The sequence below is a fragment of the Canis aureus genome, chromosome 12, assembly GCF_053574225.1.
Source record: "Canis aureus isolate CA01 chromosome 12, VMU_Caureus_v.1.0, whole genome shotgun sequence".
NCBI lineage: Eukaryota > Metazoa > Chordata > Mammalia > Carnivora > Canidae > Canis > Canis aureus.
In genome coordinates, this window is record NC_135622.1 from 1,677,032 (window position 1) to 1,693,356 (window position 16,325).

The 16,325-nt window shown below is 35.1% G+C and overlaps 1 protein-coding gene across 14 annotated transcripts in view; it reads right to left on the minus strand.

Moving 5' to 3' along the window:
* The window catches only part of ST7L (suppression of tumorigenicity 7 like), an 87,862-nt gene that overhangs the window by 51,647 nt on the left and 19,890 nt on the right, over positions 1-16,325 (minus strand). For 13 of the 14 annotated variants that reach the window (XM_077916105.1, XM_077916109.1, XM_077916115.1 and 10 more), the window contains 5 exons: positions 16,158-16,236; positions 5,695-5,849; positions 3,902-3,999; positions 3,524-3,638; positions 874-946 (listed from right to left, as the gene is read on the minus strand). In XM_077916105.1, the coding sequence (XP_077772231.1) occupies positions 874-946; positions 3,524-3,638; positions 3,902-3,999; positions 5,695-5,849; positions 16,158-16,236 (520 nt within the window). The remainder of the gene's footprint in view (positions 1-873; positions 947-3,523; positions 3,639-3,901; positions 4,000-5,694; positions 5,850-16,157; positions 16,237-16,325) is intronic. The other variant, XM_077916110.1, reaches the window with a different exon arrangement.

Below are 16,325 nucleotides of genomic sequence, written 5' to 3' on the forward strand. Positions count from 1 at the left end.
GTGATACAATAAGAAACACTACATAGGGACATCCAGAGAATCTCATGAAGCAGAAATACATTCTTATCAAATTTTCACTGAAAGGAAACAGAGTGTGAATATTCCATTCAAATTCCTATTGAGGCACAGTAATATAAGGTAAAAGAATTGGCTTGCCATTTGGTTTCTAAAAATCTTATCTGTGGAATAAATAGAAATTCATTAAGGACAGCCAAAAAAACAAGGCTAACAGAATAACTTGGAGTTATAATCCCAGAACAGAGAGGAGGAAACTATTTCCCTACATATACCTTATCATTATCATCATAGCTACTATGTACTCCATGTACTTTCTACCATTGCTCTAAGACTTTAACACACACAATCCTGAAACAACTATGCTTCAGTATTATTATTCTCATTTTACAGAGAAGAAAAGACTCAAACTGATTAACATGCCCAAGTTCCACAGCTGGTATGCAGTAGACTTTGAATTGGAATACACGTTTATTTAGTTCTAAAAACCATGCTCTTTCCACTACACTAGTAAGAAGCTTCAAAGCTCCATAAGAGCAAGGGTTATTTAAAAGGAAACAGGGAGGAAAAAGCATTGTTTAAAGTCAGTGTTGAAAAACATAATACAGTTTTCCCCTGCTATCTGCAAGTAGAGCATCCTATAAAATCTTTCCTAAGCTAGAACAGCGTAAAGGGAAAAAATAATTACCATTTCATAAAAGTGAGCATCCTGTTCAGATTTCTTTCAGTTAGTGAACACAGGTATTAATGTAGATCTCTTGTAAACGCAAAGTGGGGTAAAATGAACTTTCGGATAGCAGGGGAAACCTGTATTGAGTTTAGGAGTCTTTCTAAATTACTGTAGTTTTCAATACTTACTTATCTGAGACAGTCCTTGTCTTCAATAGTGCTGCTGTATAACAGATTGCTGCAGACTTTGGAAGGCTTATATCTGTAATTTTAATTTTCAACTTAGGTAAGAATCACAAAAAATATCTTAAGATAATTTTTAATAAGAATAATTCATGGTACAAATTCAACAGATAGAATATAGTAGTAGAAACAGACATGTAGCTGGAAAGACCTGAGTTTTAACCCTGATTCTCATGTTTACTAGCTAGGCATCCCAACTAGTAGCAACTTCTTTAATCTTTAACATTAGTTTTCTCTTCTCAAAATACAGAAATAATACTTTTCTAGCTGAGATTAAATTAAATTATGTCTGTGAAAGCCCTCAGCAAATTTTTATAATCATCTGTTTACAATAATGGTATTCAGGGAAAAAGACAGTATAGCTAGAACTACTGAAAACTCTACCTATTCAGAGAGAAAAACTAAGATTCAAAAAAAAAGAAAAATATTTAGCAGGAGTTAAATCCAGGTAATTCAACAGGTGATTTTAATTTTTTTCTTCTTCTAATATGTTTTTGTATTTTATACATTATCTTAAAGGATTTTTTTAATAAAATATAAAAAATAGTCAGGAATTATAATTAATTATACCAATCCTTTCTCAAAGAATGCCCAAAATAATGCTATCAGGAGAGTAGTATTAGTGGATTTTCCCAAAGTTTTAGATTCCCGAGTTACACCAGCAAATTGAGAACTAAAGAAATAAATTTGCTTTTAATTTCTACAAGATTCTAGAATGGTAAAAATTGGGGAATCATAAAAACTGAAAACACAGGGACACTTGGGTGGCTCAGTGGTTGAGCATTTATCTTTGGCTCAAGTCATGATCCCAGGGTCTTGTGATCGAGTCCCACAACAGGATCCCCACAGGGAGCCTGCTTCTCCCTCTGCCTATGCCTCTGCCTCTCTCTCATGAATAAATAAAACAAAATCTTTAAAAAAAAATGAAAAGACAGAAGCATATCTAAGTTGTTAGTTTTATTTTGTTTTGAATAAATCAAGTCCTATCTAATTATTGTATTTGGTTCCTAAGCTTGTTCACTGTATCATAAGCAAGCCATGTACCCGATAAGTTACATATGGAAAGAATTTCTCATAAATTTCTCCATGAGCCTACACTATTGTGAAGTACTTGTGAAGAATTCCAGATGTTTAAAAGAAATAAACTTCTCTTTCCAAGTGTGACACATTTCAAACTTTCCAAGTGATGGGGATTCCCAAGCTAATGGGTAGGAACTTACAACAGAACAAGGGTGACTATGTGGCCTGTACATGCTATGTTATAGTAAAAGATATGACCAGAAACATTATGCTAGTTAGGATGTTTTCATCTCAAGGTTAAAAACTGATACATTGCTCAGAATGAGAATGGTCATGCTGCTTAAAAATTCTCCCAATTCCATTTGTGGTGAACTGGCACTGAACTGGCATAATAATAAAAATAGCCAACATGTATCGACTTCTTACTATTGGAAGGCTAGTAAACAAAGAAATGAAATACCGGGATTTTATCTTATTTTTTAAAAAACTTTTTATTTATTTATTCATGAGAGAGACACAGAGAGAGAGAGAGAGACAGAGACACAGGCAGAGGGAGAAGCAGGCTCCATGCAGGGAGCCCGACCGATGTGGGACTCGATCCCGGGTCTCCCAGATCACACCCTGGGCTGAAGGCGGCGCTAAACCGTTAAGCCACCCGGGCTGCCTGAATATTAGTGGCTTTTAGTGTTGGCTTGCCACAGTTACTAGCTGGAGACCTTACCCAATTACTTAACCTTCTTCAACTCCAGTTTCCTTGCCTACTAACAAAAATTTGTCCCACCACCTCATAAGATTCTTGTATGGATTATATGAAATAGTAAATTACATTTTATAACCAAAAAATATTGCAAAAATGTTACTCTGAATTTCTTATATGCACCATAAAGCAACTTCTGTTAATAGTCTCTGACACTCCAAAACAAATGAGGTACATCCTATGTCTACAGCACCTGATACTTTTCTAATTATCTCATTTAATACACTATACTTCAATATATACTATTCATTTATCTATATGTTCCTTTATTTTTTTTTTTAAGTCAGGGTTGTCGAATTTTTTTTTTTTTTAAGATTTTATTTATTCATGAAAGACACAGAGAGGGAGAGACAGACACAGGAACAGAGGAGGAACTGACACAGGCAGAGGGAGAAGCAGGTTCCATGCAGGGAGCCTAACATGGAATTCGATCCCGGGTCTCCAGGATCACACCCTGGGTGAAGGCGGCGCTAAACCGCTGAGCCACCAGGGCTGCCCTATGTTCCTTTATTAAACTGTAAATCCTACTAGGCCTAAGTCCATGTCTCCTTGTTCAGCATTGTATTCCAAGCCACTTACATTAGTGCTCAATAAACAAATTAATAAATTTTTACAGAAGAAAAGTTCCTCCTTACAGGCTTTTGTTTCCAAAAGTCTTGATAAAAAAGATAATAATAACTTGTATCCATGGATTCTAAATACTGACTAGTAAGAATGACAAGAGAAAATTAAAGAAATATCAGAATAGGATCACATTCATGATTAAATAATTGAAAAAAAAATTTAACCAGGCTATCAACTAAGTCAATTATCACTCACCATCATATTTTGCTAGGACTGCCTGAACATCTGCATAGGCCTGTAATTCTAAAAGTGATTCTAGGAGATTCTCATGGATGTTCAACATGGTAAGAGGAGGAAATTCTTTCATCAACTGTACATTAAAAGGAAAAAAGATTAAAATTATAGCAAAGGAAATCAATAGAGCTGAATCTGATTCATTAAAGCAGAAATTCTTTAGTTTCTTAACAAAACTGTGAAGACTCAACCCTTAGAAATATGTATTAGTTAGTAAATACCCTGTTATAAAACCTACCAATTAAAAAACAATGACTGCATTAAAGTAATTGGAACTTAAACCACATTTTCAGTTTCTGAAAGAAAAAATATAAACATCCAATCATCAAATTTACTTACATCTCTCATTATTTTTACTGCTTCTCTTATTCTTCCTAATTTTCTTGCACACATTGCTAATCTTCTTTTAATATATACCAGTACATTGGTATCTCTTCCTATTTAAAAAAAAATGACATGATTATCATGTCTTACTATTATGTCTATTTCATTAACATATTATCCATTATTTATAAGTAATTATTTGCTTACCCAGAAGTTTCAATGAAAATTAAATTGTGTCAGAATGGAAGACTATTACTGATTATTGAATCTGGGTGACAAACATTGAATGGAGGTTCATTATACTGTTACATTTTTGTATATGCTTGAAGTTTTTTTATAGTAAAAGCTTAAAATCTATCTATAGAATTACTTCTCTAACAGTAAGTAATCTGAGTACATTACATATAAATTAATTAGTGTGGGCAGCCCGGGTGGCTCAGTGGTTTAATGCCACCTTCAGCCAAGGGCCTGATCCTGGAGACCCAGGATCGAGTCCCACGTCGGGCTCCCTGCATGGAGCCTGCTTCTCCCTCTGCCTGTGTCTCTGTCTCTGTCTCTCTGTGTTTCTCACGAATAAATAAAATCTTAAAAAAAAATTTAATTAGTATACCTGGACAAGTGTATTTTAATATTAACATAAAATAGATTAATGGGAAAAAATAATTCTATTGAGTTTCTACATAAACAATCTATTATTTTAATATTCTCTACTGTTTTGACTGACAAACAAAAGATGTCCGAAACAAAATTTCCATGGCTAGTGTGAACTTTTGCTCAATAGCTAGTAATTAACAAACTATAAAACTATTTCTAGAAAGAGCTAATAAATATTTCTGTAACTATCTCAGAATCATATTTGAGATTATACAAAGACAAATGGTATGGCTTTTTCACAGATGTAGCTTCATCAGCTCCAGACTGTAAAATTATATATTCCCACAGTTGTGTGGTTGTGTTCTATAACAACATACATAAATGAAACATACTGTATACATCAATATTTAGCTTGGAGAGAAAACATTATCCAAATTTTAGTTTCCACAAACAAAAGATTCAAAACTCAACTGCTAGCAGATAATGCTTTATGTAAACATATTTCAATTTATTGCCCGATATCTGCCAAAATCATTAAACTAAAACCCCCTGGCCACAAAAAATTGCAGGAAGCAGCAGCACTACAGATTCTAACATCTTTGGTGGAAGTATCTCAATTCTAACTGAGAGAGTATCCCTAAGAGTACAAAGAATCTCAGTTGCTTTGGCCCATATGATCTCAAACATATAGAGAAAAGTCAAGGAAAGAAAGAATCAATGTCAAGTGTAGGGCTAGATGTTATTACACTAAAGGGGTCACTCCCTGGCACTATGTAGAGATAATATACAGTCTGAAGAGCACACCAAGTGATGTACTTCTACTATTGCTTGGGGTAAGGGTGAGGATAAAGGGGATAGCTGCTTATCATTACAAGAAGGCTCTCCTGAATCTTGGATATTTTTGAGTTGTGTTTCTTTGATGATCAGCCCAATTCTCATATGAAATAAATTACCATTAAGTCTCAGAGTAGCACATCTCTCAATAACCAGAGCACATCTGTTCCCTTCCATAAGCATTCTCTAGCTAATGCCCATTTGTCTTGCTAGCTTGTAGACATTATGAATAAAGTAGTTATCTCTTATGAAAGGAAGCTAACTTCTAAGTCTTAAGAGTTTTTTAAAAAAGATTATTGTTGTTTTATGTCTTCAACATGAAAGAGCCAATTTCAGGAGCTAAACAAAAGTCAAGTAATAATCAGTTCAAATTTGCTTACTCAGTTGAGCTTCATGCTGAGGACTTTGGTGTTGGCACTGCTGTGACCGCCTGTAAATTGTTTCTCCTGCCTTGAGTGCCTGTTTAAATAACCTTTCAGCATCTACAATAGTCGTTGCTTCTTCCTCAGCCAGTAGAACATATGCAGTGGCACAGCTATGAAGAAAGCAAGCAAGGCAATTTTAAGCAAAATGGTAAAGAAGTATTTTCTCTTGGATACGTCCTTTGTTCTGCATCACATTTCCCTAACTTTACCTATACTTTCCATCTTTTAAAGAAGAAAAAAAACCTTCACTTAATATTCTAATTTATTAGGGGCATATTGGTATATTTTTGGTGTGTTTCCACAATTTTTCTCCTTTTCTACCTTCCTTTTCTTCACTTTATTTTCTATTTGCTCTACTTCTATATCCACTCCTTAATCATTTGTCCCATATTTTTCTTTTGTGAATGGGGGATGAAAATAAGATACACAAAGAACTATCTAAAAAGTAGTTCAAGGGACTATACACTCCAGTGGCTATGCCTGCTCTTAGCCACCATATACTTCATAATATTCATCTAACAGGGGCAAGTACAGGAGAGGGTGAAGGTTGAGAATAAAGATCCATGGTCAACAAGGAATCTTTAACATTTGACCTAGAATTGTATCTTTCCAGGACTAGCCCTATTTCCCAACTCTGAGCCTTCATTATGCGTGCCACCCTGCCCTTTCTTGGACTTAGCCACAATTGTGTTGCAGCAAAACCTCCTTGGTCTGAATTCTAAGTCTTCCTCCTATATTGCTGCTCTTACTCATCATGCACATGCTCACTCCAAGTTTCCTTTCTTCACCCCACTAAAACACAAAGATTTCTCTTTGTATCAGTTAAATCAAAAGCTGGCCAATAAGATAAATTAACCTGTTTGGGGGCAAAAAAGAGAAACAAAAGTTTCCTTTCCATTCCCAGATATAGCAAGTACATACTCTAGTTCTTCTGGAGAAAATAACCTAGTTCTGATTATCTAAGCCGGCATTGTCCAGTACTGAAGTCCTTGGCTACATATAGTCATTGAACACTTGAAACGTGCCTAGTCTGAATTGAGATGTGATGTCAGTGTAAAGTGTACATTGGATTTGGAAGACTTAAAAGAATGTAAAATAATTTAATAGTTTAAAAAACATATCAATTATATGTTAAAGTAATATTTTAATATTTTGAATATAGCTAAAATATATTAACTTAATTTCACTTATTTCTTTTTTTACTTTTTAAATCTGGTTACTAGAAAACTTAAAGTTACAAATATGGTCATGTTATATTTCTATTGAACAGTGTTTAAGCAAAAGAAGAGAAATTGTAGGCAACAGTACGAGACCAGCATAAAACTAAAATGATGGCAAGGGGGGCACCTATGTGGCTTAGCCAGTTATGCGTCTGACACCTGCTTTTAGCTCATAATCTCAGGGTTGTGAGATGGAACCTTCTGTTGGGTTCCACACTCAGCAGGGAGACTGCTTGGGATTCTGTCCCCCCTCTACCCCTCCTCCCCACCCACATTCTCGCTCTAAAATAAATAAATAAATAAATAAATAAATAAATAAATAAATAAATAAATAAATGAAAAAGCATTTTTAAATGAAGATAAGGTAGCTATCAAACAACTGGGGACAAGGAGCACCTTTTGAATATAGAAAATGCAAATCGGACCATTCTAGCATCCTTCAAATAATATATTAAATTGAACTATATGATAATTTCACTAATCAACAGAGATTTCTCCAGTACATATATTGGATTTTGCTGAAACATTAGATTATTGCTGCTTTAAACAGTAGCATCCTAAACTGCCATTCTAAACCCAACTCAAATGTTTTTTTTTTCAAATATTTTTATTTTTTTTTTAAACTTTTTTTTTAAGTTTTTATTTATTTATGATAGTCACACAGAGAGAGAGAGAGAGAGAGAGAGAGAGAGGCGCAGAGACACAGGCAGAGGGAGAAGCAGGCTCCATGCACTGGGAGCCCGACATGGGATTCGATCCCGGGTCTCCAGGATCGCGCCCTGGGCCAAAGGCAGGCGCCAAACCACTGCGCCACCCAGGGATCCCTCAAATGTTTTTAAATAACAAAATAAAAACCCTTTTAAAAGATCTAGATGGGTATAAATTGATGCAGTAGAATCAAAGTACAAATATTTTAAATTACAATATGCCTATGATAAAAAGAGGTTCTTTTCCCTGAGAGCTTTCTTGTATTTGTTCAAAAATATTTTTAATGGAGATGTTAATAAATTAATTTTATGAATACTGAATGAATCTCATTTTTAGGAATGTTGGGTTGCTGTTTGACTTAAGGTAAAATTCATCGCTTCTCGGCCTTTTGGCTAAGATCAAGTGAAATTAAGGTAAAATTCACATAATAAAATTAGCCATTTTAAAGTATGTCATTCGGGGACTTTTAATATATACATAAGGTTCATTCATGTAGCATGGAACAGTATTTTTCATTCCTTTTTATGACGAATATTCCATTGTGTAGATATACCAATTCTGTATACCCATTCATCACGAATTGATGGACATTTGGGTTGGTTCCAGTTTGGGGCTATTATAATACCACTGTGAACATCTGCTTCAAAGTTTTTGTTTGAACTTTTCCTTTCCGCACTCCATTATATGACCAGGTGTGGAACTCCTGCATCATATGATAGTTCTAATTTTATCTTTTTGAGGAACTGCCACACTGTTTTCCACAGTGGCAATACCTAAATTTTACATTCCCACTTGCAATCTATAAGGGTTCTAACTTCTCCACATTTTTGCAAACACTTGGTATTTTCTGGAAGTTTTTGTTATACCATCTTGTGATGGGGCATCACACTGTTTTCATTTTCATGTCTCTAATTATGAATAATGTTGAGCACCTTTCAAGTACTTATTGGTTATTTATATGAATGTCTGATTTGAATCCTTTGAAGAAATGTCTGTTGAAATCCTTCATCCATTTTTGGGGTGCCTGAGTGGTTCATTCAGTTGGGCTTCTACCTTCCACTCAGGTCATGATCCCAAGGTCCTAGAATTGAGCCCTGCATCAGGCTCCCTGCTCAGTGGGGAGTCTGCTTCTCCCTCTCCCTCTACAGCTTCCCCTGCTTGTGCTCTGTCAAATAAATAAATAAAATCTTAAGAAAAAAAAAAGAAATCCTCCATTCATTTTTAATTGCATTATCATTTTGTAATTGAGTTCTAGATATATTCTGGATATTAAACTCATCAAATATGGCTCACAAATATTTTCTCTCATTCTGTGGATTGCCTTTTCACCTTCTTGATAGTATTCTTCAAGGCATAAAAGCTTTTAATTTTGATGAAACCTAATTCATCTAATCTTTTCTTTGTTGTTGCTTGTGCTTTTGGTGTCCTATCTAAGAGAGCATTTCAAGTCTAGTCATAAAAATCTGCCCTGGGCAGCCCGGGTGGCTCAGTGGTTCAGCGCCACCTTTGGCCCAGGGCATGATCCTGGAGACCTGGGATCGAGTCCCACGTCGGTCTCTCTGCATGGAGCCTGCTTCTCTCTCTGCCTGTGTGTCTGCCTCTATCTCTCTCTCTCTCTGTGTCTCTCATGAATAAATAAATAAATCTTTAAAAAAAAATCTGCCCCTGTGTTTTCTTTTAGGAGTTTTACAGTTTTAGCTCTTATATGTAGGTCTTTGATTAACTTTGAATTAATTGTGTATGATGTGTGTAAAGGTTGATTTTTGTATGTGGCTATCCATTTGTCCAGCACCACTTGATGAAGAGACCAAACTCTTTTCCCATTGAATGTTCTTGGCACCCTTGTCAAAAATCAACTGACTAAAGGGCTTCTGGATGGCTCAGGCAGTTGGGTATCCAACTCTTGGTGTCAGCTCAAGTCATGATCTTGGGGTTGTGACACTGATCCTCACTTCAGGTTCCCCACTCAGTGGGGAGTCTGCTCCTCTCCCTCTCCCTTTGCCCATTCTCTCGCTCCCTCTCTTTCTCTTAAATAAATGAATCTTTTAAAAAAAAATCAATTGGCCATAAATGCATGGGTTTATTTCTGGACGTACAACTTGATTCCATCTATCTAGATGTCTGTCTCTGTGATTTAATTTCTGTAGCTTCACAGTTAGTTTTGAAATCAGGAAGTGAGTTCTCCGATTTTGTTTTTTCAAGGTTGTGTTGGCTGTTTGAGGGCTCTTGTAATTCAATGTGAATTTTAGGATCAGCTTGTCTATTTTGTAACAAGGACAACTGAAACTTTGATAGGGATTGCAATGAATTTGTAAATCAACTTGAGGATCTTGTAGATCCTGAGCTTCCATCTTAACAATATCAAGTATTCCAATTCATGAGCATGGGATACCTTTACATTTATTTAAGTATTCTTTAACTTTTTCAACAATACTTTATCATTTTTAGTGTATAAGTCTTGCACTCCTTGGTTAAATTTAGGTATTTTAACATTTTTAAAAAATTTTTATTTATTTATGATAGTCACAGAGAGAGAGAGAGAGAGAGAGGCAGAGACACCGGCAGAGGGAGAAGCAGGCTCCATGCACCGGGAGTCTGACGTGGGATTCGATCCCGGGTCTCCAGGATTGCGCCCTGGGCCAAAGGCAGGCGCCAAACCACTGCGTCACCCAGGGATCCTGGTATTTTAACATTTTTGATGCTATTGTAAGTGGAATTGTTTTTTAAATTTCTTTTTCAGATTGTCCACTATTAGTGTATAGATGTACAACAGATACAAGGAAGGACTAGCTTCTGCCATTTTCCTATTTGTTTTCTATATGTCCTGTGGACAGTAACTTTGTTGAACTCTTCTGCTAGCTCTAACGGTTTTGTGTTCAGATTCAATGAGATTTTCTATACATAAGATCATGTAATATGTGAATAAAGACAGTTTTACTTTTTCCTTTCAGATTTGGAAGTTATTTCCCCCCCTCTTCTTGCCAAATTGCCTGGATAGCACTTCCAGTATAATGTTAAGTAGAAGTGGCAAAAACAGATGCCCTTATCTTATTCTTGAGCTTTGAAAGAAACCTTTACTGTTTTTCATCTGTAAATATGTAGTTAGTTAAGGGTTTTTCACAGATGCTCTTTATCAATTTGAGAAAGTTTCCTTCAATTCCTTTTTGACTTTTTAGTGTTTTTATCATAAAATAGTGTAGGATTTTGTCAAATAGCTTTTCTGCATCAATAGAGATGATCATGTGGTTCTTGTTCTTTTTTCTATTAATGTGGTGGTATCTTACATTGACTGATTTTTTTTTTATTTACATTGACTGATTTTTATATATTAAACCACCCTTGCTTTCTTGGGACAAATCCCACTGTTCACGGTCCATAATTCTAATATGGTGCTGGATTTGCTATGCTGGTATTTTGTTGAGGATTTCTGCATCTTTATTCATAATACATAGACATTAGTCTATGATTTTTGTTTCTGGTGATGTCTTTGGTTTTGATATGAGCGTAATATTGCTTCACAGAATGAGTTCTCTGGAGAGCTTAAGAAGGACTGGTGTTAATTCTTCTAGTGCTTGGTAGCATTTGCAAGTGAAAGGATCTTGTACTGGGTTTTCTTTGGATATTTTTAAATTACTGATTCCATCTCTTAGTATAGGTCTACTCAGATTTTCTACTTTTTCTTGAGGCAGTTTTTGTAGTGTGTTGCTAGAAATTTGTCCATTTTATTTATCTAATTTGGAGAAATATAATTGTTCACTGTATTCTGCTTTTAAGGTCAGTAGTAATGCTCCCAGTTTCATTCTTAATTTCAGTAATCTGAGTCTTTTCTTTCTTTTAATTGGTGAATTTAGCTAAAAGTTTATCAATTTTGTTGATCTTTTAAAAAACCAGCCTTTGTCTCATTGATTCTATTGTTTTCTATTCTCTATTTTGTTTATTTCCCTCTAATATCTATTACTGCCTTTCACTTCTAATATAGTTGGGTCTTCATTTTCTAGTTTCTTAAGGTATAAAGTTTAAGTTCCTGATGGAGATTTTTTTCCTTATTAACGTGTTTAGTTTCTTCTGAGCACTGCTTTCTCTATCTCAAAAGTTTTGGTATGTTGTACTTTCATTTTTACTCATCTCAAAGTATTTTCTAATTTTTCCTTATGATTTCTTCTTTGACTCATTAAGAGTCTTGTCTAACTTCCATTTATCCCAATATTGTGAAATTTCCATATTTCCTTCTGATTTCTAATATTATTCCATTTTGGTTGCAGTAAATAGTTTATATAATTTCCATCTTTTGAAATTTACTGAGAATTCTTTATATTGTAATATGTGATATATCCTAGAGAATGTTCCACGTACACTTGAGAAGAATGTATACTCTTCTGTTGTTGGATAGAGTGCTATATGGATGTCTGTTAGGTCTAGTTTATAGTGTTGGTTCAAGTCTTCCACTTCACTGTGTATCTTTTGTCTGATTATTCTATCCATTATCCAAATGGTATGTTGAAGTTTCCAACTATTACCGTTGAACTATCTATTCCTACTTTCAATTGTCAGTTTTTGATTCATATATTTTGGGTCTCTGTTATTAAATGCATATAAGTTTATAATTGTTGTATCTTCTTGATGAATTGAACCTCTTTTATCATTATATAATGTAATTGCATTACAAAAATTTTGTCAGGGTGTCTGGGTAGCTTAGTCAGTTGAGAGTCCAGCTCTTGATTTCAGCTCAGGTCATGATCAGGGTTGTGAGATTGAGCCCTGTGTTGTCCCCATGCTCAGCAGAGAGCCTGCTTGTCCCTCTCCCCCCTCTGCGCCTTCCCTTGCCCTCTCTTTCCCAAATAAATAAATGTCAAATTTTTTTGTGTGTTTAAGTCTATTTTGTCTGATATTAGTTTAGCCACTGCATCTCTCTTTTGGTTACTATTTCCGTGGAATATCTTTTTCCATACTTTTACTTCCTACTTCTTTGTCTCTAAGAGGAGTTTCTTATAGACAACATATAGTTGAACTGTTTTTTAAATCCACTCTGCCAATCAATGCCTTTATCTGTAGAGTTTAATCTACTTACATCTAAGTAATTAATAAGGAAGGATTTATTTCTGCTATTTTTCTATATGTCCTTTTTTGTCCTTATTTTCTGCAGTACTTGTGTTAGGTATTTTCTAGTATATCATTTTGATTACCTTCTCACATCTTTTACTACATATTTTTTAGTTATTTCTTAGTGGTTAACAATTACCAATTATACTTAAAATCTTTTTTTTTTAATATTTTATTTATTTATTCATGAGAGACACAGAGAGAGAGAGAAAGAGGCAGAGACACAGGCAGAGGGAGAAGCAGGCTCCATGCAGGGAGCCCGACGTGGGACTCGATCCCGGGTCTCCAGGATCAGGCCCTGGGCTGAAGGCAGGCACTAAACCCCTGAGCCACCCAGGCTGCCCCCAATTATACTTAAAATCTTAATTTACAGCAATCTAGTTCCAATTAATACCAACTTAGTTTCAATAGTATACAAAACTTTGCTCCTCTATAGCTCTTCCCTGTTCCCTACACCCCATGTTGTCATAAATTACATTTTTATAAACTACATGTCCATCAATATAGATTTATAAGTATTGTTTTACATTGTTGTCTTTTAAACTATATTGAAAAAAAGAATTGCAAACCCAAAATACATTAAATTTTATATTTGTATAAGTAATTATTTTTTTTACTGGTATTCTTTATTGCTTTGTGTGAAGTCAAGACTGTCTAGTATTCTTTTATTTCACCCTGAAAAATTCCTTTTAGCATTTCTTATAATATAGGTCTACTAACAATGAACTCTCTCAGTTTCTGTTTACCTGGGAATGCTTAATTTCTCCTTCATTTTTGAAGGAGAGGTCTGTTAGATAAGGAATCCTTAGTTGACAGTTCTCTTTTTTTTCAGAATTTTGACTTTGTCATCCCACTCTCCTCTGGCTTCTATGGTTTCTGATGAGAACTTAGTTGTTAATCTTATTGAGGATCCCTCATTCACCATGAGTCACTTTTCTCTTGCTGCTTTCAGGAGTCTCCACTTGTCCTTGGTTTTTGAAAGCTTGATTATACTGTGTCACATCGTGGATGTCTTTGATTATAACTTACTTGGGGTTCACAGAGCTTCTTGATCTTTATTTCTAGATTTATTTCTAAATTTTTTTCCTAGATTTCTTTTTAGAGCTTTACTGATATTCTCTAATGTCTTTGATTATATCTTACTTGGGGTTCACTGAGATTCTTGATCTTTATTTCTAGATTTCTAAATTTTTTCCCTAGATTTCTTTCTAGATTCTAGATCTTTAGTGATATTCTCTAAGGGTGAGATATTCTTCTCATGACTTCTTTTTGTTGTTTTTTGTACATAACTTCCTTTACCTTTTTGACCATATTTAAAATATTTGACTTAAAGTTTTTGTCTAGAAAGTCCAGTCTTGAGGACTTCCTTGAAGACAGTCTTCATCCATTTCCTTTTTTTTTTCTGTGTATCGGGCATATTTTGTTTCTTTGTATGTCTCATACACTTTTTTGCTTAAAAATGCAAATTTTGGGACGCCTGTGTGGCTCAGTGGTTTAGCACCCAACTTTGGGCCAGGGCATAATCCTGGAGTCCCGGGATCGAGTCCCACATCGGGCTCTCTGCAAGGGGCCTGCTTTCCCCCTCTGACTGTGTCTCTGCTTCTGTCTCTCTCTCCGTCTCTCATGAATAAATAAAATATTTTTTAAAAAATGCAAATTTTGAAGATTATAATGTAGTAACTCTAGCAATTAGATTCCCCCCTCCTCCCCATGGCTTGTTTTAGTTATTTGTTTAATGACTTTCTGAACTAATTTTCTAAAGTTTGTATTCATTATCATATGTAACTACTGAAGCCTCTACTCCTTTAGCTTTATGCATCAACCAGTGATTTGATAGATTGCCTTAAACACCTGGAACCAAAAACAAAACAAAAACACATGGCTTTGCAGATGAGCTGTATGTGTGTATTGGGGCACACCTTCAACAGGCCGTTTACAACTCTGCCTTAGCCTTTACTTTGTGTAGAACCTGAAATTTAGACAGACATAAGAGCTCAGGTCCTCTTAAGCTTCTTCTGAGCATGTGCCCAACCCTGAGTGTGTGTGGGACGACTCAGATTCCCAGAAATATGTGAGTTTTTCAAACCCTTTTCCCCAAAATATCTCATTCCTCAGCCTTTCCTCTCAAGCTTTCCGGTTTGTCTATTGTTTACCCCAGCTGTATCCCTTGCCCCAGGGCAGCAGGGACTAGTGCATTTGCCTTTCAATGTTTTCAACAACGCCCCCGGAGTGTAGCTGAGTCAATGGAGGGAAAATTCTGAATTAACCCAAATAAAGGCAGGCCCTTTGAGCTGGTCCTTCAGAGAGCTACCAGAAAGGTCAAAATAAACAAGCACAAATCTTTAAGAGTAAGATCCATTCCATTTCCTCTGGTAGCAGGAACCTATACCCACAATGCAGACTTTTGACTTCAAGGCTGCTACTGAGGAAAGGAGTGGGGATGGGACCAGTGTTAAGTTAAGAAGACAAAAACAAAGCTCTCTTACAGAAATTTGGCTGCTTTTCAAATTGATTAAGCATTCTCTAGGATGATATAATCTTTTAATTAGTTTCCAGAGTTTCAATAAAGTTGATACACGGCTTTGGGAGTTCCCTACACTGCTCCACCTTAGGAAAGTCTTCATAATAATGATAATATATCTCCACCTTAGGAAAGTCTTCATAATAATTTATGATTTTTCTCCACCTTAGGAAAGTCTTCATAATAATAATAATATATCTTGGGGGGTGGTGTTGTTAAAGGATACAGGGGACAATGCTAAATTCACATCATTCAGGAAGCATTCCTTGATTAACCCCAACTGGGGCCATACTTTCACTCTTGGCATTTATTTAGTATCAGATTAATATTTATTGATCTGTTGTATTTAAATATTAACTTATGATTTTACATTTTGCCTTTTCAAAATATAGAATTGATACAAAGAGCTATGAAAAGTAAATGCTCAACAGTGGAAAAAAAAGTTAGAGCTACATTCTACTTATTTTGAATCCTCTTCGCATGCCTCCGAACCCATTAGCAACTAAAGTTCTCAGGACAGAATAAATGCTTTAAATGAATGATTTAAATGAAAAACAAAATTTAAAAAAGGTGGCATAAGTATTTTAGTAGTTTTTAACTCTCAAGTATTATCACCAATTAGATAAGCATTCTGAATTTTAAAAAGTATCTCTAGGATAAATTCTATTCAAAAGCACAGATAAGTTCATAATTTCAGGAGCAAAGTACAGATGTCCATGAATACTGCAAAATTTGTCTCAAGTATACAAAAAAAAGAAAAGGGCCTGCTAATGACTCCAAGTGTCTTAGAAAGAGACAAAAGATAACATAAAATCATTTGTCTGAGTTTCCCTCAAAACAAACTTACTTTCCGTATATTTCAAACTTACTCATTGTTTAATTCTAAAGCTTGATAGGCTGCTTTGATTCGAGCTGGAGGATTTCTTTCCCTCCATGCCTTCTGCATAACTGTAGGAAAAATATTTCAAAAAGTAAATGAGATGGTAAACATAAATAATCTCACGCAAAACGTATGAAGAATGAGCTAGGAGAGTAAA